This window comes from Hyperoodon ampullatus (assembly GCF_949752795.1).
Source record: "Hyperoodon ampullatus genome assembly, chromosome: 1".
Lineage (NCBI taxonomy): Eukaryota > Metazoa > Chordata > Mammalia > Artiodactyla > Ziphiidae > Hyperoodon > Hyperoodon ampullatus.
Genome location: NC_136914.1, coordinates 5,264,847 through 5,286,782, shown reverse-complemented (window position 1 = coordinate 5,286,782; position 21,936 = coordinate 5,264,847). Strand labels below are relative to the sequence as shown.

Here is a 21,936-nt window from a genome sequence, read left to right as displayed (position 1 = left end):
TGGTCAGAGCTAACTTATTAAGAAATGGGAGTTCTCATCAGGCAGTGAGTTCCCCCTTCCTAACCGCTTGAGAATTGCTGTTACTGTGCAAAAGAACTCACAGGACAAGCACTTAGGAATCTGCTGTTGTTTGCAAAAATATCCTTCTTAATCTGGTCTTAGAGAAGCTAGGCATCAGATGAGTATTTAGACCAACTGTTCTCTAATGACCCCTCCAAATCTGGCATGATATAATGTTAATATATCTAAGGTTTGATCCACAGTGCTCACATCTAGTTTTACACCAAACTGTATGATAAAGCTGATGTTTCATCATTTAATTAATTCTCAGCCACTTCACTGTTCATTAGCACTGCCACTAGAGGTGGAGAGGGCGGAGAGGAGTTCATTCAAATGGTTGACTCTTACGCACGTTAAAAGTTAAAATGCCAGACTACATGTAAGAGTTTAATACCACTGGCCAAAGTGGTAAATTCGTATTCTGCATGTGCTCCCTTAGCCACGTTATCCCCATTATCTAGTTCCCATATATTAGGTGTTTTCTGTTTGTTAACTAAACATACAATTAAGGCTTTAGAATGTAACTGTCATCTCAGATGACATGATAATGCAGAGCTCATCTAGCCTAACTCAGAGTTCTGATTTTATCACAATTGAATACACATTTTACAAATGACTGATCCTTTGATCCTCTGTCATGCTCTACCATGACTTCCAAGGTAGATGTCATTCACTCTAAGAGAATGGATAATAAACATCCCTAGGCTTCGTTATTGTAGATTTCAGATGACTTCTTCATCCAGAAAGTTTATTTACAGAAAATAGACTATATTGACCAGGTAACACTTTGCTTCTATTGTTATTACTATTGTGGTAAAAAAACACATAACATCAAATTTACCATCTTTTTTTTTTTTTTTTTTTTTTTTGCGGTACGCGGGCCTCTCACTGTTGTGGCCACTCCCGTTGCAGAGCACAGTCTCCGGACGCGCAGGCTCAGCGGCCATGGCTCACGGGCCCAGCCGCTCCGTGGCATGTGGGATCTTCCCAGACCGGGGCACGAACCCGTATCCCCTGCGTCGGCAGGCGGACTCTCAACCACTGCGCCACCAGGGAAGCCCCAAATTTACCATCTTAACCATTTTTAAGTGTACAATTCAATAGTGTTAAGTATATTCACATTGTTGTAAAACAGAGCTCCAGAACTTTTTCATCTTGCAAAACTGAAATACCCATTAAACAACTCCTCCATTCCCCCTGCCCCCATCCTTGGTAATCACCATTCTACCTTCTGTTTTTAATAATTTGCTTTTTCTGTTCATTTTGCCCAATTTTCTTGTATTTTTAATATGTTTGTGAAAAAAGGGGAGAACATGCAGACAAATACTTCACCTCACCTCTGTTTTTCTGAAAAAAAGTCATTCAAATATCAGGTTTCTCTTAACGCCATAGAATATATTGTTTTAATGCTACTGCAATTATAAATGCAGTTTGAAGAGTAATGGGCATTTTATTTATCATACCTAGAAAGTGATTGTTAAAAAAAATGCAAGAGGCATTTAAGCAGTTTTTCTCCTTAGTTTTGCTCAAATATAGCAAGAGTATAATTAGCTGGACAATCTTCCTAACTCTGCAAGATATGTCACCTTGACTTACAAACCTAAAGTGACAAGTTTTCCAATAAAATAAAATTCTCTACTTCCTTAAAAAAATTACTTTCAGAGAGATGAAATAAAACACCTCCAATTTTCTCTTTCACAAGAGGAAAGTATATATATAAAAGAGAAGTTAGAGAAAATTTTTCTTTTTTTTTTTAATTTAGCAGGTTAATAGGGGCAGGACAGGAATAAAGACACAGACGTAGAGAATGGACTTGAGGACACGGGGAGGGGGAAGGGTAAGCTGAGATGAAGTGAGAGAGTAGCACTGACATATATACACTACCAAATGTAAAATAGATAGCTAGTGGGAAGCAGCCACATAGCACAGGGAGATCAGCTCATGCTTTGTGACCACCTAGAGGGGTAGGATAGGGAGGCTGGGAGGGAAACTCAAGAGGGAGGGGATATGGGGATATATGTATAAGTATAGCTGATTCACTTTGTTATACAGCAGCCACTAACACAACAGTGTAAAGCAATTATACTCCAACAAAGATGTTAAAAAAGAAAATTTAGCAGGTTAAGATGCTGCAATAATGAGGAGACATTCATTTTCTCACCACCAAGTAATCACTTCCACATTACTGGACAGCTTCATGGGTTTGACTGCTTCATTGCTGCTTAATGATCCTGGAAATAAGCCAACATTTTTCTTGTGTTCTTTTTGCTCCAAAAAAATAAAATCCAAGAAGTTACTTTGGCAATGCAGCAACTAGAGTATTTCACTTTGGATTATTCCTCCTTTTTGGTGAACATTTAAGAGATAAATTACTTTCTTACATTCTGCCCCTAAAGTCAAAGTCTCTAAGATATAGATCTCCTGATTTTACCCACGTTCCTGAAATGAGTAAATGCAATCTTCTCTGAAATAAGTATCTGACTGAATGTTCCTTCTCCAAAAACAAATGCTTCAAAATATGACCCAGAACACATATTTCCAGACCAAGTAAAGAAGTAATGCCTAAAATTTTTAAAGATCTACAAAGGGGAAGCTAATAATAACCCAGCAAATCATGCACTGGCAGCTCAGAAGAACCTTAAATCTGCTGATAAAGAGACAACAAGGAAATGGATCCCCAAAACTACTAAATTCTACTAAATAATCTGAGATAAAACCACAATCTCTTCATTTCTGATTTTATAATGTTCTTTTCAGTTCTATTTGTCAGCACAGGTCGGAGACTCACCATGTGTTGCAATTTTAACAAATTCATGATTCTAAGTGCATATTTTCTTATTCATTGCTGGTACATCTCTTAAATTATACTTTGTTTGCATAAGTTGAAAAAAGTTGTATATTATATAGCTGCAAGTTCCTCCCACTCAACCTATTTTAAGTTCTGATATCAGTCAAGATAACAATGTTCATAATGAAACACTATCTCATGTTTAAATACCTATTTTAAAAATATTCATTAACTCAAGGGTTAAGAGCACCCCAAATGAAAGGCACTGGGCTAGCTGGTATACATGACACAAAGATGGATAACTATCCTTGCCCTCAGTCAGTTTTCAGTCTACCTAGAATGACAGGTATGAAGAGAACAACAACTGTATTTTGTGTGACAAATCTATTATTCAGCTATGACACTTCTGAGAGTGAGACAGAGGTGCTCTCAAAAATTAAGCCAGGGTAACAGACATAAACAAGTCTGTCCCAGGAAAACTGGGAAATAAAGTCACCCTAACTATGGTATATAATGTTTTGCAGTTTATTAACTGCTTTTCAAAAATCTTATTTTTTTTCCTGAAAACAAAGCTATGAGATAAATAAACATCTATGTTTAAATACACCTATTTAAACAACAACAGTAATTTGTTAGAAGATATAACTTGAATGTTTTAAACCATGATGAAGAAAAATAATATAACCAACAAAGCTGAAAGATTAGTGAGGAGATGGTTAGAAGTAAAAGGTTAATTATTTCCTCAAAATTCACATCAGGGAGAAAATTTATATCTCAAAATTGACACATAAAATTTTTTAATTTACCCAAACAACTTAATTTATCCTTCCAGATAATTTTCCTAACATTATATCTTTGAGGAATTTTTTTTTACAAACTTTTTTGTAGATTGGCAGAAAGTAAATATTTAGATTTTTGTGGGCCACATACAATCTCTGTTGTATTTGTATTGCTTTGTTTCTTTTATAACCCTTTAAAAATGTAAAAACCAACCTTAGCCCTCAAGCTTCACAAAACCAGGCCAAGGGCTGAATTTGGCCTGCTTATTGTAGTTTGTTGACCCCTGGCTAAGAGTTAAGTAACACTGAGCTAAAGTTCTGTTGTTCTTTCATTTTCACTCTAGAATCCTTTGATTCTGTCAAATTTAAGTAAAGTTAACTGTGGTATTTTTGTATTTCAAAATTTTAAGATAACGTATAGGACTTCCTATACATTGCTTCCTTGACTTTTGGTCAAGAGGTACCCGACAGGTATGATTCACAATGTTTGACATCCAATCAAAAATTATAAAGCATGCAAAGAACCAGGCCAATATAACTCAAAATGAGGAAAAACTAAATCAAAACCAAACCAGGAATTACACAAATGACAAAACTTGTAGACAAGAACATCAGAATAGCTCTTACTACTGTATTCCATATGTTCAAATAGCTAGAGGAAAGACTGAGCATGTTAAGGGACAATCTGGAAGATATTTAATATCTAACCACTAGAGATGAAAACTACAATGTCTAAGATAAAAAACACACTGGATGGGATTAACAGTGATAAACACTGCAAGAGAAAAAAATACTAAACTTGAAAGCATATCAATAGAAATTAATCAAAAATTAAACACAGAAAGAAAAAAGACGGAAAAACTTAAAACATCACTGAGTTGTGGGAATACTCAAAGTGGTCCTACAACTTATTGATGTTCTGTTAATCATCTGTTTAATTGAATCCTTGAAAAAGAAGGGAGAGGACAGAAAAATATTTGAAGATACAATGGACAAAAACTTTCCAAATTTGATGAAAACTATATAACCAGAGATCCAAGAAGTTCAATAAACTCCAAGCTCAAGAAAAACGAACCACAACAAATTGTTTAAAACCAGTGATAAAGAGAAAACGCTTAAAAAGCAGCCAAGGGAAAAGACAGATTGCATACAAGGAAACAAAGATACAAACTGAAAAGCCAAAGGCAGTGGAGTCACAGCTTCAAAGTACTGAAAGAAAATATCAACCTAGAATTCTAAACCCAGGAAAAATATATTTCAACAACAAAGATATACACCTATTAGAATGACTAAAATTCAGAACAGTGACATCAAATTCTGGCAAGAATGTGGAGCAGTGGGAACTCTCATATATCACTGGTAGAAATGCAAAATGGTACAGCCACTTTGGAAGACAATTTGGTGGTTTCTTACAAAACTAAATACACTCTTACCATACCACTCAGTAACCATGCACCTTGGCATTTACCCAAAGGAGCTGAAAACTTAACGTCCATAGAAAAACCTACACAAGGATGTTTATAAAAGCTTTATTCATATATTTCTTTAAAAGATAATTATTTAAAGAAAAATTTAAAGCAAAATTGCCAAAACTTGGAAGCAATCAAGATGTCCTTCAGCAGATGAGTGAGTACATTTACCTGTAGTACAACCAGACAATGGACTATTATTAAGTGCTAAAAAGAAAAAAGCTGTCAATACAGGAAAAGACATGGAGGAAGCTTAAATGCATATTACTATTATATGATTCCAATTATACATATATTCTGGAAAAGGCAAAACTATGGAGACAATAAAAAAGATCAGTGGTTGTGGGGTGGTGGGTGGGAGGAGATGAAGAGGCAGAGCAGAGAACTTTTTAGGGCAGTGAAAACACTCTATATAAATATAACATTATAATAATAGATATATGTCATTATACATTTCCCCACCTCCATAGAGTATACAATACCAAAAGTAAACTCTAAGATAAACTATAGACTTCGGGTGATTATGACGTGTCAATGTAGGTTCATCCTTGGTAAAATGTAAATCAAAACCATAATGAGATAACACTTCATACACACCAAAATGGCTATAATAATAAAAAAAAGACAGACAGCATCAAGTGTTGACAAGGATCTAGAGAAACAGGAAGACTCATACACTGCTAGTGGGAATGTAAAATGGTGTATTCACTTTGGAAAATAGTTGTCAGTTTTTGAAAATGCTAAACACATAATAACCATGTGATCCAGCATGGATCCAACTCCTAGGTGTTTATCCAGGAGAAATGAAAGCATGTGTTCACACAAAGACTTATACATAAATGTTCACAGCAGCATTATTCACAATAGCCAAAAAGTGGAAACAAACCAAATATTCATCAACTGATGAGTGGATTAAAAAGACATGTTTATATCCATACAATAGATTTATATTTGGTGATAAAAAGGAACAAAGTATCAATACTTACACATCATGAAAGAATGTCAAAATACAGTATGCTTAGTGAAAGAAGCCAGACACAAATGAACACGTATTATATGATTCCAGCTACTGAGGTGCCCACAAAAAGCAAAACTATAGTAACAGAAAGTAGATTAGTGATTGCATATGGCTGGGGCAGGAATGAGGAGTGACTGCAGATAGGCATGAGATTTCATTTTGGGGTAAAGAAAATGCTCTAAAGTTAAATTGTTGGGATGGTTACACAACTCTGTAAATATAATAAAAATCACTAAACTGTATACTTAAAATAGATTAATTTTATAGTATCTTAATTGAACCTTATTAAATACTTTTAAAAAATACAAAAGTGAAATAAACACCCTTTCAGACACAGAAACACAGAAATAATTTATCACCAGCAACCCTGCACTATAATAAATGTTAAAGTAAGGCCTTCAGGCAGATGGAAAATGATACCATTTAGAAACCTGGATCCAAATAAAGGAATGAAGAGCACAGAAAATGGTAAATATGTGGGTGAATATAAAACTTTTTAATCTATTTAAATCCTTTTAAAAGATAATTATTTAAAGCAAAAATAATAAAAATGTATTGTGACATATATATAACATATTACATAAGTAAAATGTATGACAATAGCACATAGGCCATGAGAAGAGAAGTGGAAGAAAACTTGTAAGTTATCTATATTATTCATGAAGTAGTATAATGTCATTTAAAGGTAGAATGTGTTAAGTTAAAGGTGTTTACTATAAACCTAAAGCAATCATTAGAATAATGCAACACAGAGTTACAGCTGACACACCAATAAAAGAGATAAAATGGAATAAAAACCAGAATTTTTTTAGTATTTTATTTTTGTTAATCCAAAACACAGTAGAAACAAAAGAAAAACAGAAGAAAAATAGGTGGAAAAATAGAAAATAAATAGCTTTAAACCCAAACATATCAGTAATAACATTAAATGTAAATGGTAAAAATACACCCAATTCAAAGGCAGAGATTGTCTTATTGAGTAAAAAGCAAGATCAATTATATGCTGCATACATGAAACCCATTTAAAATATAAATACAAAGAGATTAGAAAAAAAGGATCAGAAAAGTATGCTATGGTAACACTAATCAAACTAATGCTGAAGTGGTAATATAAACATCAGACAAAGTTGATGTTACAGCAAAGAATATTACCAAAGATAAACAGAGTCATTTCATAGTGAAAAAGAAGTTAATTGATAAAGAGGACATGACAATCCTTAACACTTATGTACCTAATAACAGAACTTCAAAATATATTAAGCAATAATTAATAGAACTAGAAGGAGAAATCAATAAAATCAAAATTATAGTCAGAGATTTCAATACATATATATTAGTAATTAACAGAATAAATTGGTAGAAAATCAGTAAGGATATAGAACACTTGAACATACTATCAGTCAACTTAACATAATTGACATTTATAGAACACTTCACCTAACAACAGCTGAATACACATTCTATTCAAGTGTATTCAGAACAATTATTGAAGTAGACCACCTTGGGGAGAATAAAACAAGTCTCAATAAATTTAAAAGAATACAAATCATATAAATTATGTTCCTGACAACAATATTATTAAATTAGAAAGCAATAACAGAAATATAGCTGGCAAATCCCAAAATGTTTGGAAACTAAGTGGCACTCTTCTAAATAACTCATAGGTCAAAGGAAAAAATCAAAAGAGAAATTATATTGCAGTTTAAACTAAATAAAAATGACAACACAACATGCTAAAATTTGTGGGATTTAATTAAAGTAATACCTATAGAGAAACATATGTCTATATTAGGTTAAAAAAAAAGTTCTCAAAACAAAAACCTCAGCTTCCATTAAAAAAAAAAACTAGTAAAAGTAAAATGAATTAAATCCATAGTAAGCAAGAGAAAATAACAATAAAGATCAAAGTAAAAATCAATGACGTAGAAACAGAAAAAATAGAGAAAAATTAATGAAACCCAAAGCTGGTTCCCTGAGAAGATCAATAAAATTGATAAACTTCTAGCCAGAATGATTAGCAAAAAAAGGGATAAGAGAGAGGGTTCAAGATGGTGGCATAGGAAAAACCTGAACTCACCTCCAATCCACAAATACAACACATCTACCTCTGGAATAACTTCCTCAAAAGGGGACCTGAAAACTGGATGAACAGAGCCTCCACAACAAAGGGTAAAAGGATAGCACCAAGACAGGTAGGAGAAGCAAAGAGATGATCTCACCAAGGAGAAAACCACACCCTAGCCATGGCAATCCATAATTGGTAGGAATCACAAAGGTCCAGATCTTTTCCCTGAACAGAGAGGGACATAAGCTCAACATCAAGCACAGCAACCTCTAGATCCTGCACGGGAGAGATGAGCCCCCAAAACATCTGGCTTTGAAAACAAACAGGGATTATATACAAGAAAACTAAAGAACTGTGGGGAAGACAAGGCCACTCTTAAAGGGCCTGCATACAGACACACTTAAACCCTGTGAGAAAACACCAGAGTGAAAAATTCATGAACCACAGGTGAAGGGGACCCACTTACTAATCTTAAAAATTCTGCCAGAGAGGCAGGAACTAGTTAGGATGCTCCCTGTGGCTCTGAGACACTGGAGGGAGGAGCATTTTGCAATCTCAGGCTATCTTGCTAATGCTGGCACTGGCAAGTGCCATTTTAAAATTCTCCCTTTAACATGTTATCAACAGTGGGTGTGCCCTGATGAGAGCCCCACTCCCCCCTGTGCCTCAGCCACACCCCACTGCCAGCTGACTGATAGCCCTGCCCATGAGTAGCCCACAGCATTTGCAGCCCACTAAAATAGGAGGTTTCATGCAACCAACAGAAGGGATGCCCCTTGAGTGCCTGGCTCTGGTGGCCACCTGGGATTGTGCCTCTGAGCCCCACAGGACATCTCTTAAATAAGGCCACTCTTTTAAGACTGGGCAAGATAGCTGATTTACCTAATACATACAAACAAACAGAATTACACAAAATTAGGAGACAGAGGAACATATTCCAATTGAGAGAACGAGACAATACCTCAGGGGAAAAAAAAACTAAACGCAACAAAAAAGCAATCTACTTGATAAAAAGTTCAAAGTAATGGTCATAAAAGGGTTCACCGAACTCAGGAGAATAATGGATGAATGCAGTGGGAACTTCAACAAAGAGACAGAAAATATAAGAAAGTACCAAACAGAAGTTATAATTGAACTAAAAAATACACTAGAGGGGTTCAACAGCAGACTGGATGAGGTAGAAGAATGAATCAGCAACCTGGAAGACAAAACAATGGAACTCACCTAGCCAGAACAGCAAAATTATAAAAGAATTTTTTAAAGTGAAGTTACCTTAAGAGACCTTCAAGACAACATCAAGCAGAATAATACTCACATTATAGGGGTCCCAGGAGTAGACAAGAGAGAGAAAGGGCCAAAAAATTATTTGAAGAAGTAGTGGCTGAAAACTTCCCTAATCTGGAGAAGTAAACAGACAACCAGGTTCAGAAAGCATAGAGTTCTAAACAAGATGAAACCAAAGAGACATACACCAAGACATATTTTAAGTAAAATGGTAAAAGTTAAGGATAAAGAGAGAATCCTAAAAACAGCAAAGGAAAAACAATGTGTTACATCAAACAGAATCTCCATAAATCTATGATTTTTCAGCAGAAATTTTATAGGCCAGAAAGGAGTGCCATGACACAACCTAAGTGCTACAAGGAAAACAAAATTCCCGCCAAGAATTCTCTACTCAGCAAGGTTATCATTCAGAATTGAAGAAGAAATCAAGAGTTTTCCGTACAAGCAAAAGCTAAAGAAGTTTATCACCACCATCTTTAAAAGAAATGTCAAAGGGACTTCTTTGAGCTGAAAAGAAATGGCACTAACTAATAATATGAAATCATACAAAACAAAACATCTTACTGGAAAAAGTAAATATATAATAAAGGTAGTGGATCAATCACTTATAAAGCAAGCATGAAAGTTAAAAGACAAAAGTAGTAAGATTAACTAAAATTAGCATAATTAGTTAAGGGATGCATAAAATAAAAAGATGTAAAATGTGTCATCAAAAGTATAAAATGGGGCTTTGTTGGTGGCGCAGTGGTTGAGAGTCTGCCTGCCAATGCAGGGGACACAGGTTCGTGCCCCAGTCCAGGAAGATCCCACGTGCCGCGGAGCGGCTGGGCCCATGAGTCATGGCCACTGAGCCTGCGCATCCGGAGGCTGTGCTCCGCAACAGGAGAGGCCACAACAGTGAGAGGCCCGCGTACCACCAAAAAAAAACAAAAACAAACAAACAAACAAAAAAAAGTATAAAATGTGGAGTGGGAGAGATAAAGCTTTGTAATGTGTTTAAACTTTGGTTGTTTCCAAATTAAAACAGGCTACTATTTACATAGGATGTTATATGTGAACCTCATGGTAACCACAAAGAAAAAAACTTATAGTAAATACACAAAAGAAAAGGAGAAAGGGATCTAATCATAACACTAAAGAAAATCACCAAAACTCAAGGGAAGAGAAAAAGAGAAAAAAGGAACAGAGAGGAACTACAAAGACAGCCAGAAAACAATTAACAAAGTGGCCATAAGTACATACCTATCAATAATTACTTTAAATGTAAATGGGCTAAATTCGCCAACTAAAGACACAGAGTGGTTAAATGGGTAAAATTTTTTAAAAAAAGAAAAATATCTATATGCTGCCTACAAGAGATTCATTTCAGAAGAAAAGAAATGCACAAACTGAAATTGAAGGAATGGAAAAAGATATTCTATAAAAATGAAAAGAGGTGGCATAGTGGTTAAGAATCCACCTGCCAATACAGGGGACACAGGTTCAAGCCCTGGTCCAGGAAGATCCCACATGCCACAGAGCAATTAAGCCCGAGCACCACAGCTACTGAGCCTGCACTCTACAGCCCACAAGCCACAACTACTGAGCCCACATGCCACAACTACTGAAGCCCATGCACCTAGAGCCCATGACACAACAGAGAAGCCACGGCAATAAGACACCTGCACACAGCAACAGAAAGTAGCCCCTGCTCGCCGCAACCAGAGAAAGCTGGCATGCAGCAACGAAGACCCAACGCATCCAAAAATAAATAAATAAAATTTTTTTTAAAAAAGAAAAGAAAGCTGGAGTAGCTATATTCATTTCAGATAAAATACACTTTAAAACAAAGACTGTAATAAAAGACAAGAAAGGCATTACAGAATGATAAAAAGGTCAATCCAGCAAGAAGGTGTAACATCTAGAAATGTATATGCACCTAACAGAGAAGCACCAAGATATATAAAGCAAATATTAACAGTCTTAAAATGAGAAACTGAAAGCAATACAATAACAATAGGAGATTTTAATCACCAACTTACATCAATGGATAGATCATCCATACCTAGACTCAATAAGGAAACACTGGACTTAAATGACATGTTAGATCAGATGAACTTAACAGATATATACAAGATTTTCCATCCAAAATCAGCAGAATACACATTCTTCTCAAACGCCCATGGAACAGGCTCCAAGGTATATCCCATGTTAGGTCACAAAACAAGTCTCAAATTCAATAAGACTGAAATCATATCAAGCATCTTCTCCAACCCCAATGGCACGAAACCAGAGATCAAACACAAGAAAAAAAAAAAAAGAAAAGAAAAATCCACAAAAACATGGAGATTAAATAACATGCTACTGAACAACCAATGGGTCATAGCAGAAATCAAAGAAGAAATAAAAAATTGCCTAAGGACAAATGAAAACAGAATTACAAAATACCAAAATCTATGGGATGCAGCAAAAAATGGTTCTAAGAGATTACTTCATAACAATATAGGCCTACCTCAAGAAACAAGAAAAATACCAGATAAACAACCTACACCTAAAGGAACTAGAATAAGAACAAACAAAGTCCAAAGTCAGCAGAAAGAAGAAAATGATAAAGATCAGAGCAAAAATATTGGGGTGGCCAAAAAGTTCGTTCAGGTTTTTCCATACATTGTTACGAAAGACCCAGCAAGATTTTTGGCCAACCCAGTAAATAAAATTATGACTAAAAAACGACAGAAAATATCAAAATATCTAAGAGCTGATTCTTTGAAAAGATAAACAAAATCAACAAATTTTAGCTATACTGATTAGGAAAAAAATAGAGGATTCAGGGCTTTCCTGGTGGCGCAGTGGTTGAGAGTCCACCTGCCAATGCAGGGGACGTGGGTTCGTGTCCCGGTCCGGGAAGATCCCACATGCCACGGAGCGGCTGGGCCCGTGAGCCATGGCCACTGAGCCTGCGCGTCCGGAGTCTGTGCTCCGCAACGGGAGAGGCCACAACAGTGAGAGGCCCGCATACCACAAAAAAAAAAAAAAGAGGATTCAACTAAATAAAATCAGAAATTAAAGAGTTGAACGTAGATGCAAAAATCCACAACAAAATATTAACAAAATAAATCCAACAATATATTAAAAGGCTTACATACCACAATCAAGTAGGATTTATTCCAGGGATGTAAGAATGGTTCAATATTTGCAAATCAATCAACATGATAACACAGTGAAGAATAAAAATCACATGATCATCTCAATAGATGCAGAAAAGCATTTGACAAAATTCAACATACATTTATGATAAAAAAAATCTCAACAAGGTGGATATAGAGAGAACATAATAAAGGCACAAGTCCACAGCTAACATCATACTCAACAGTGAAAAGCTAAACACTTTTCCTCTAGGATCAGAGACAAGACAAGGATGCCACTCTCATCACTTTTATTCAACATAGCACTGGAAGTCTGAGCCACAGCAATTAGGCGAAAAAAAAAGCACACAAATCAGAAAGAAAGAAAACTGTCTCTATTTACAGATGACATGATACCCTAAAGACTCCACCAAAAAACTGTTAGAATTAATGAATTCAGTAAAGTCACAGGATATGAAATCAATATACAGAAACCTGTGGCATTTCTATACACCAATAAAAAACTATCAAAATGAGAAATTAAGAAAACAATCCCATTTACAGTTGCATCAAAAAGAATAAAATACTATGGATAAATTTAACCAAGGAGATGAAAGACCTGAACACTGAAAACTATAAGACACTGATGAAAGGCATTAAAGAAGACACAAATAAGTAGAAAGACACTGCATGTTCATAGATTGGAAGCATTAATACTGTTAAAATGTCCATACAACCCAAAGCAATCCACAGATTCAATGCAATCCCTAAATAATTTCTAGTGGCATATTTTACAGAACAAGAACAAATATCAATAATTCTAAAATTTGTATGGAAACACAAAAGATCCTCAACAGCCAAAACAATCTTGAAAAAGAAGAACAAAGCTGGATGTATCATGTGCCCTAATTTCAAACTACACTACAATGCTATAGTAATCAAAACAGTATGGTAGCATAAAAACAGACACACAGATTAATTGAGAGCCCAGAAATAAACCCACACATATATGGACAATTAACTTATGACAAAGGAGCAAAGAACAAAGATGGAGAAATGATAGTCTCTTCAATAAATAGTGTTGGGAAAACTGGACAGCCACATGCAAAAAAATGAAACTAGACTATTATCTTAAACCATACACAAATTAATTCAAAGTAAATCAGACTTGAATATAAGACCTAAAACCATAAAATTCCTAGAAGAAAATAAGTGATAACCCCATTGACATTGGTCTTAGTGATGTCTTTGTGGATCTGACTCCAAATGCAAGGGAAACAAAGGCAAAAATAAACAAATGTTAACTACAGCAAACTAAAAAGCTTCAGCATAGCAAAGGATACCATCATCAAGACAAAAAGGCAACAAACTGAACAGGAGAAGATGTTTGCAAATTATATATCCCATAAGGGGTTAATACCCAAAATATATAAAGAATTCATACAACTCCAACAACATTAAAACAAACAACCCAATTTTAAAAATGGGCAGAGGATCTGAATAGACATGTTTCCAAAGAAGACATACAAATAGCCAATAGGCACGTGAAAAGATATTCAACATCACTAATTTATTATGGAAAAAAAGTTAATTCAAAACCACAATGAGATATCACTTCACACCTGTTAGAATGGCTATTATTGAAAAGACAAAAAATAAATGGCGGAGAGGATGTGGAGGAAAAAAGCTTTTGTACACTGTTAGTAGGACTGTAAATTGGTATAACCACTATGCAAAGCAGTATGGAGGATTCTTAAAAAATTAAGACTAGAACTACCATATGACCCAGCTATTCCACTGGGTATTTATCCAAAAAACACAAAAACACTAATTTGAAAAGGTACATGCACCCCTATGTTTATTGCAGTATTATTCACAACAGCCAAGATATGGAAACAACCTGAGTGTCCAACAATGAATGAATGGATAAAGATGTGGAATGGAATACTACTCAACCATAAAAAAGAGTTAAATCCTGTCATTTGTAACAACATGGATAGACTCTGAAGGTATTATGCTAATGAAATAAGCCAGAGAAAAACAAATACCTATGATTTCACTCAAATGTAGAATCTAAAAACAAACAAAATAAACAAAAACTCATACATACATAGATCAGATCAGTGGTTACCAGAGAAGCAGGGGGTTGGGGGTGGATGAAATGGGTGAAGGGAGTCAGCTACATGGTGATGGATGATAACTAGACTTGTGGTGCTAATCACTTTGTAGTGTATACAGACATCAAATTATAATGCTGTAAACGTGAAATTTATATAATAAAAGAAATTATAAATAAAGCATTTCCATCCCCATCCTAGCCTCTTGTCTAAGGCCAGTGTTTTAATTTTGTTTTCAGTATTGAGAATAGTAAAATAAATGATAGCAGCCACCAGAAATAACAAAGACAATATTTTATGCCAATAAATACTTATATACTTAATACCTAATAGTTTGTCAATAAATTAAGCAACTTAGTTGAAATAGACAAATTCCTTGAAAGACACAAACTACCAAAGGTCACTCAAGAAAAAATTATAAACAAATGGCAAAGAAGTCTATTAAATAAATCATGTTTGTAGTTTAAAATCTCCCCAAAAAGAAAACTGGTCCAGATGGCTTCACTGGTGGGGTCTGAATACAAGAAAGCAGGGATAAATGGGGACCATCTTAGAGTCTGTCACATATGGTACATAGTATGATCCCATTTTACTAAAATTATTTCTGAGTATCTGCCACTCACTCGATCTGGCTATCCATCCATCTGTAACATAGAGAATGTTCATTTAATAACTGAGGCTATTTCTCAGTGGGAATAGGGGCAATTTTCAGCTTTCTTCTTTGTAACTTTAGATAGAATGAGTGTGTATCATTTTTATAAAATATCGTGTTAGAATACTAAAATCATTATTCTTTTAGAAAATAATAACGATTGAAGAGCCAAGTTAGTGTAATGTCATGAAGTCAATGAACGAAAGAATTTCAGGAAAGAATATGTGATCAACAGCAATAAATTCAGCAAAAAGTTCAATAAGCAAGAGAGCTAAGAAAAGGCCATTTGGTTTAGAAATTGGAAGATCAGTACAGCTTCTACAAAGTGGAGATGGAGAAGCTAGATTGCAGGGTGTTAAGCAGTGAGTGAGTGGTGAGGCAGTGGAGAAAATGGTTTAAATCGCTTTTTTGAGAAATTGGGCTCTGAAAGGATGGTATCTGTACCCCAGTGTAGCTGTGGAAGGAATTATAAAATTATTACAACTTTACCCTTAAACAAAAAATAACTGGGACACCTAAGGAAAGCCATCTAATCAATTCATGTAATTGTTAGAAAATGTCGATGTAAAGAGCAATATCAGGCCCACATCCACCAAAGGAGAGAATGAGTTTCTGTCCTAATGCAGGGAACTGGAGATAATATGAGATAGAAGACAATTCTAGCTTCAAGAGGGATTACACTTGTCCTGAAAGTAAGTAAAGTTTTTTTTTCCCCTACAAAATAAAATTGCTACAATAGACAAGAAAAAAGACATTTAAAAGCAGTCAATTAAATGTAGAGAACAATGTGATCAAGTTAGCTTTACTATATCATTAAGATTGCATATTCTCTACAAGAATGCTTTGCATACATTACCCAAATAACTAAAATATGTCTTCCAAAATGTATCTATAGAATTTCTAATTGTTCTTTAAATATGTTCCTGTAGATGCAATGCAAATCACATCCCCCACCACATCCTTAAGAGTGATTATCCTCTGGCTTCACTCTTTAAACAAGGAAATCAGTAAGCTGATTTCAGTAAATGTAAAAAATGCTCAGGTGTATCGTATTAAAATTCATATCCTATAGACATTTTTATGATGACTTTTAAATTTAGACTCCTTTAAAACAAAACAATATTTAGACTCCTTTAAAACAAAACTTTTTTGAATTTTATTTTATTTTTTTATACAGCAGGTTCTTATTAGTTCTCTATTTTATACATATTAGTGTATATATGTCAATCTCAATCTCCCAGTTCATCCCATTACCCACCCACACCCTGCTTTCCCCCCTTGGTGTCCATACGTTTGTTCTCTACATCTGTGTCTCTATTTCTGCCTTGCAAACTGGTTCATCTCTGAATGACGGATAGATTTGTATTATTTATCAATGAAAATACCCACTGTCATATTATCTACTTGAATAAATCAGAATTTACCAATTGCATTTTCCCTAAGGAAATTTTTCAATGTAAGCATACATTGGAGCTGAATTGAAAAGAGGCAGATGATTCCAGTGGTTCCATATTTTTTGTCTACTTAAGTTTTTTTGCTGGAAACTGAATAAAGAGAACCAAATGAATCCCCTGAGTCTTTCTGTTATACTCCATATTGTTCACTGACAAATCTTCTATGCAATCTGTGGGCTCTTAGCTCTAACCTGGCATATGTCCTCAGCATATTTAGCTGGGCTCATGCCCCTAGTATATCTAGCATTAAAATACAAAGGTGACACAATGTATCAGTATCTATATTTCTTCATTAAAGAGCTGGCTGTAGTGATCAGCATTTTAGTCAGTATGTCATGATATATGGCTTTCTTGTCATTGAAACTTCTCAAGCAAATATCTGCTCAAATTTATCAATCACGTGCTACGGAAAAGGACAAGAATTCAGATCAAGAGATAAGCATCTTAATTACATACAAATGTTGAAAAGTCTTTTTTCACTTAAAAGCAAAATATGCTACTGTAAAAAGCCATTGATTATTTTAAAATACCTCATCTAAACTAATGAGGTCCTTTGTATCAATTATCCCTATGTCACTATGTTACCTTAGATGAGTATCATTTTAATCATTCAGAAAATATATAATTTAGCATCTAATGAAATTTAATTATTCACCCTCTATCACTGTTTAATATTTACCATTTACTAATTTTGTATTGCCTGCCTTCCATAAACAAAGAAAATTGAATCTCTTTCTGTAGCAAGTTTCATAGAGTAAAGTAAAACTTGAGCTCGACAAAAGGGGAATATATAGGCTCATGCAATTAAGAAGTCCAAAGCAAAACATTTCAGGCATGGCTGGACCTAGAGGCTTAAAAATTTCATCACAGCTCATTTTCTCTTTTTTCATCTCTCAGCCCTTATCTATGTTGGCTCTATCCCCAGCAAGATCCCAATATAATGAAAAGATGGCTTCAACAGTTCTAAGCTGACATTGTCAAAGCTCAGTATACTCTGCTTTAATTTTAGCAAAGGTCCATGGATAAATTATCATTGGCTCTGAAGGTCTTGGCTTGGGCCACTTGTCTATCTGGGAACAAATCACAATATTCTCACTGGTCAGGTGTGGGTTATACCCTCCCTTGGAGATATTCCCAAATCACAGGGACTGAAAACAGATGACATGTAGTTCTCTAAGGAACATCAGACAAATCTTACTAAAAAAAATTTATTTTGGTACCAGAAATTTTGATTTTCACTATCCAAGGCTAGTAGTCATTTTATATACAGATCAAACCATGGTCTCTACAAAAACACTGTGATACTAACATCCTTTCATTTGGGGCTGTCTGGAATTCATGTGCTAAAATACCCGTCAGAGACTACTATGTTCCTATCTGATAACGTCTGTCAGAAGAAACCAGGTTCCCTAACAAAACATTCTGTGTTAAACGTTAATTAACTTGAAGGAGGTAAAAACACACCTATTTGCTGCACCAGCCCAATGAGTAGAATGTGGCAGATATAAAAGCACCTAATACAAGCAAAAAGTAAAAGAAAACAATGAGTAGACAAAAACAAGTAATACTCTTGCTGATTCAACCAGAAAATCAGTTTAGGAAGAGGTCTTCTACTATGACGACTCACTCCTTCCTTCATCCTTCTAATTCTTAAATCTGAGACCACTTATCCCCCCAACTACAAACACAGTCCTGCACCAAGATTTCTAGTCCTGAAGAATTTAAGGGCCCCAGATCAGCAATTCTGTCTTGATTCAGCCTTGCTGTTGGCCCTTTATTGACTTTGTTCCCTGAACCTAATAACTGGATTCTTGCTGCATTCCTCAAAATAAACACTCCACTAGTATTGAAGTTCCAAAGCTTCCTTGTTCCTGAGTTTCTTTTTCTGTATGAACCCAAGCCTGAATCACCTCCACTTCATTCATTCTTTCTTTCAATAAAATTTTATTGAGCACCTGCTAGTTTCTACACATTGTGCTAGGTGCCATGGATGTAGATATCATAACTGTCCTCATGTTGCAACTATTGCCTATTCCCAGACTCCCCTGGCCCCATGCTTTCCCCACCCACTCGGGTGAGAGTGGCTTACCAGTATCTCTCCTAACACTTATCATCTCTGGAGTCAGAAAGACTTCAAACTCTATATCCCATATAACTTTGGGCTGGTTACCTAATCTCTTAAATCTTAGTTTCTTCATTTTTATAGTAGAAATAATAATAACCTAATCTAACCATACCATAGATTAATTATGGAAATTAAAAAATCATATAGTAGGCAAACATAAATGTACATTTCCTTCTTATGGCCCATCACCATGCAAATATACAATTTATATTTGGAAAGGTGAACAATGCTTTGAATTAATTAAAGAGTCCTGTCAATAAAGTCACTTAAGTATAACCTCTACTATGGATCAGATACCATAAAAGGATAAACTCGAATAAAATGTGTTCTCTGATGCAAGAAACCCTGTGTTAGTGGAATGAATAACTCATATGGTATAACTCATGGGGGTAACTGGAAAATGATAATCTGGCCCCCAAATTTAGCAATACATTAAAGATTAAGTGGGAAGGTCCCTGCATAATTAAGGATGAAATTCTTCCTAGAACATAGGCTAAAATCTATAAATTCCACTCTGAGACAACCCAGAAGTCAGGCCACATGCCAAGGAAAACCATACACTCACGCACACCCACTTCCCTCTAAGCATCAATTAAACAGATACCAAATGTAGCTCGTATACAATTATGCTAATAAAGTCTGATGACTTGAGTTAAGTAACTCAATCATCCAATTTTAATGGTCTTTATCTTTGAAATTTATCATTTCAATATTAACCTGAAGACACATATTATGAGTTTATACTCTTTAATACTCTCTTATATGTTAGATCATTGACTTCATTTTAGAAAGAGCAATGGTTATTTTAGATAATCAAATATTCAGTAATTAAAAAGCCAAGCAATATGAAGTACAAATAATTTTATTCAGGCACCAAAAACTCCAATAAGAGGATTAATGATAAGATTTATGCTTTGTATTTCATTACACATAAATAGCATTTGTAGGTAACACTACTGACTATATTTTATTACTGTCTTTTGTTGTTTTTCTCCATCTTTCTTTTATGGACTCTAATTATCCTTTTTACCTAGAAAAAAATTTTAATGTGCATTCTGCAGTCATGCTATTGAATAGCTAAGAATTCTAAACAGTTCGTTGCACATCAGAAACATAACCATATTTCATATGACGTCCTTATTTTATAACACAGGGATGTTTAGAAGAACAGCCTATAACAGAATAAGAAACAGAACTCCAGAATCCCATTCGATTACTTGGAAACTGTCATTATTGCAAACAGTACAAATTTAAACTATCACACTAGAATCCCAAATCTTAAACTCAACACAGAGATTAAATACCAGTAGAAAAATAAGTATGGGTGAGAACTAAAGTTGTTTTTTCTTCCGCAACATGAAGAGAGTGTGTATACAACTGACATCAAGAACAGGCTAACCAGAGACTAAACTGATGCAAACAGCATGCCAAGCAAAACTCAGCTTTCTGCCAAAGGTTTTCCCCAAGAGGTGAATAACATTTTCCATAAGTCCATGGAAATTGCAGAACTGGTTTGGTAATGAAATACACTTAGCCACTTTTTATGTATGATTTAACATTTCTGTCCTCTACTGAATAGGATAAGTTGCATTAATTACATCAGAGGGATGCCCATATTTATTATTCGATGAAAAGATTAGCAGTATTTTAATTCACTTGAGAAAAGTTTACCATATGTAAAAATGAAAATATGCATTTTTAAACTTACTTTTGATAATATAAGCCTATTCATACAATTACAGTGTAATTCCATGAGTTAAAATTAAATATAAAATTTTCAGACAGGAACACTTTGTATTATGTGATGCTAATTACAGAATATCATAATTTAAAGAGCCACACTGCAGTTTTCATAGAGCTACATGTTTGGGCCAATTTGTCAATGGAAGGTTAGATAGCCTTGCAAAGGAAGTAGATTTTAAAAAATATTTTCTGTCCAGTTATTTCTAAAATGCATCATAGGTGATTTTAAAACAACCGAAAAATCTAACATATCAGTAATCTCTACTTTTGACTTTGACCCATCATCATTACCGTCTTCTATCATTAGTACTATTCAATGTGTTTACAAACAGAAGACATAGTTGGCTGCTGCGCTTACTGTTTTTATTTTACTAGATCACTTCCGGAGATTAGAAAAGCACAGCCAACCAAGTCATAAAAAATACAAGCGATGCTGCAACATTACAGTGAGTCAGGCAGTAACGCACCTGAGTGTTCTCCAAAGTTTTCATGGGAGCCAAGGCTTTCAGAAGGTTTCAACCGTGGTATAAAAGCAGGCTCTACACTTGGCCCCATGCATCTCAGCACTGGAGCAATGTTCACATGCAGAAGGCTATCCTGAAAAAATACATATACTGTCTGTGCCCTTGACTGGGCCCTGTGACTTTAGAAAATTCAATTTCACATTCATTATTTGTGAGGTCAGCACAAATCCCTTGATGGAATTTCAGCCTAATTAAGAAGTGTTAAGAGAGGTTTGGATTTCCTCATGAGTTCGCATAAACACTCCACTGGTATAAAAACTAGATAGCTACCCTCTGACTGAAGAAAACTAATGAATCCATAGCATTTATACCCAAGATCATCAAGAGAAACTCAAATTTGTTTTTCTTTTATAGTTTTGAGCTCTAAGTGTTCAGGGTCAGAGCTACATCAAAGTTTCTTCCATGCCCAAAGGAAGCAACGGGCAAGAGACAAGATCTTTCCCTGTTTCACTTTTTACCATCAGGCACCTCTTTCCCCACCACCTGTCAGTTCTTCTACTCTATTCCTCCTAGTGCTCTAATTTCACCAGCTTCAAGTCCACGCCTTCGATTCTTTCCTGCTTCATAACTATAAAATCAGGCAAAACAAAAGACGGTTTAAGTAAAATTCATTCAAAGTACATATTATTTTAAATATGGATATGGAGTGTTGGTTTTTAGTTTGTATGCATTTGCCAGAACACAAATTTGCCATAACAAAACTTTCACATCTCTGTTAAAATACTTTCAGTGACAGTTTCATGCTAGTGGGTTT

The 21,936-nt window shown here is 34.9% G+C and overlaps 1 protein-coding gene across 1 annotated transcript in view; it reads right to left on the bottom strand.

Moving 5' to 3' along the window:
* IQCM (IQ motif containing M) overlaps window positions 1-21,213 on the bottom strand; it is a gene marked incomplete at both ends in the record, with an annotated part of 432,498 nt that extends 411,285 nt beyond the window's left edge. The window contains one exon of the mRNA XM_079697111.1: window positions 21,126-21,213. Coding sequence (XP_079553237.1) covers window positions 21,126-21,213 — 88 coding nt within the window. The remainder of the gene's footprint in view (window positions 1-21,125) is intronic.
* Window positions 21,214-21,936: the final 723 nt, after the last annotated feature.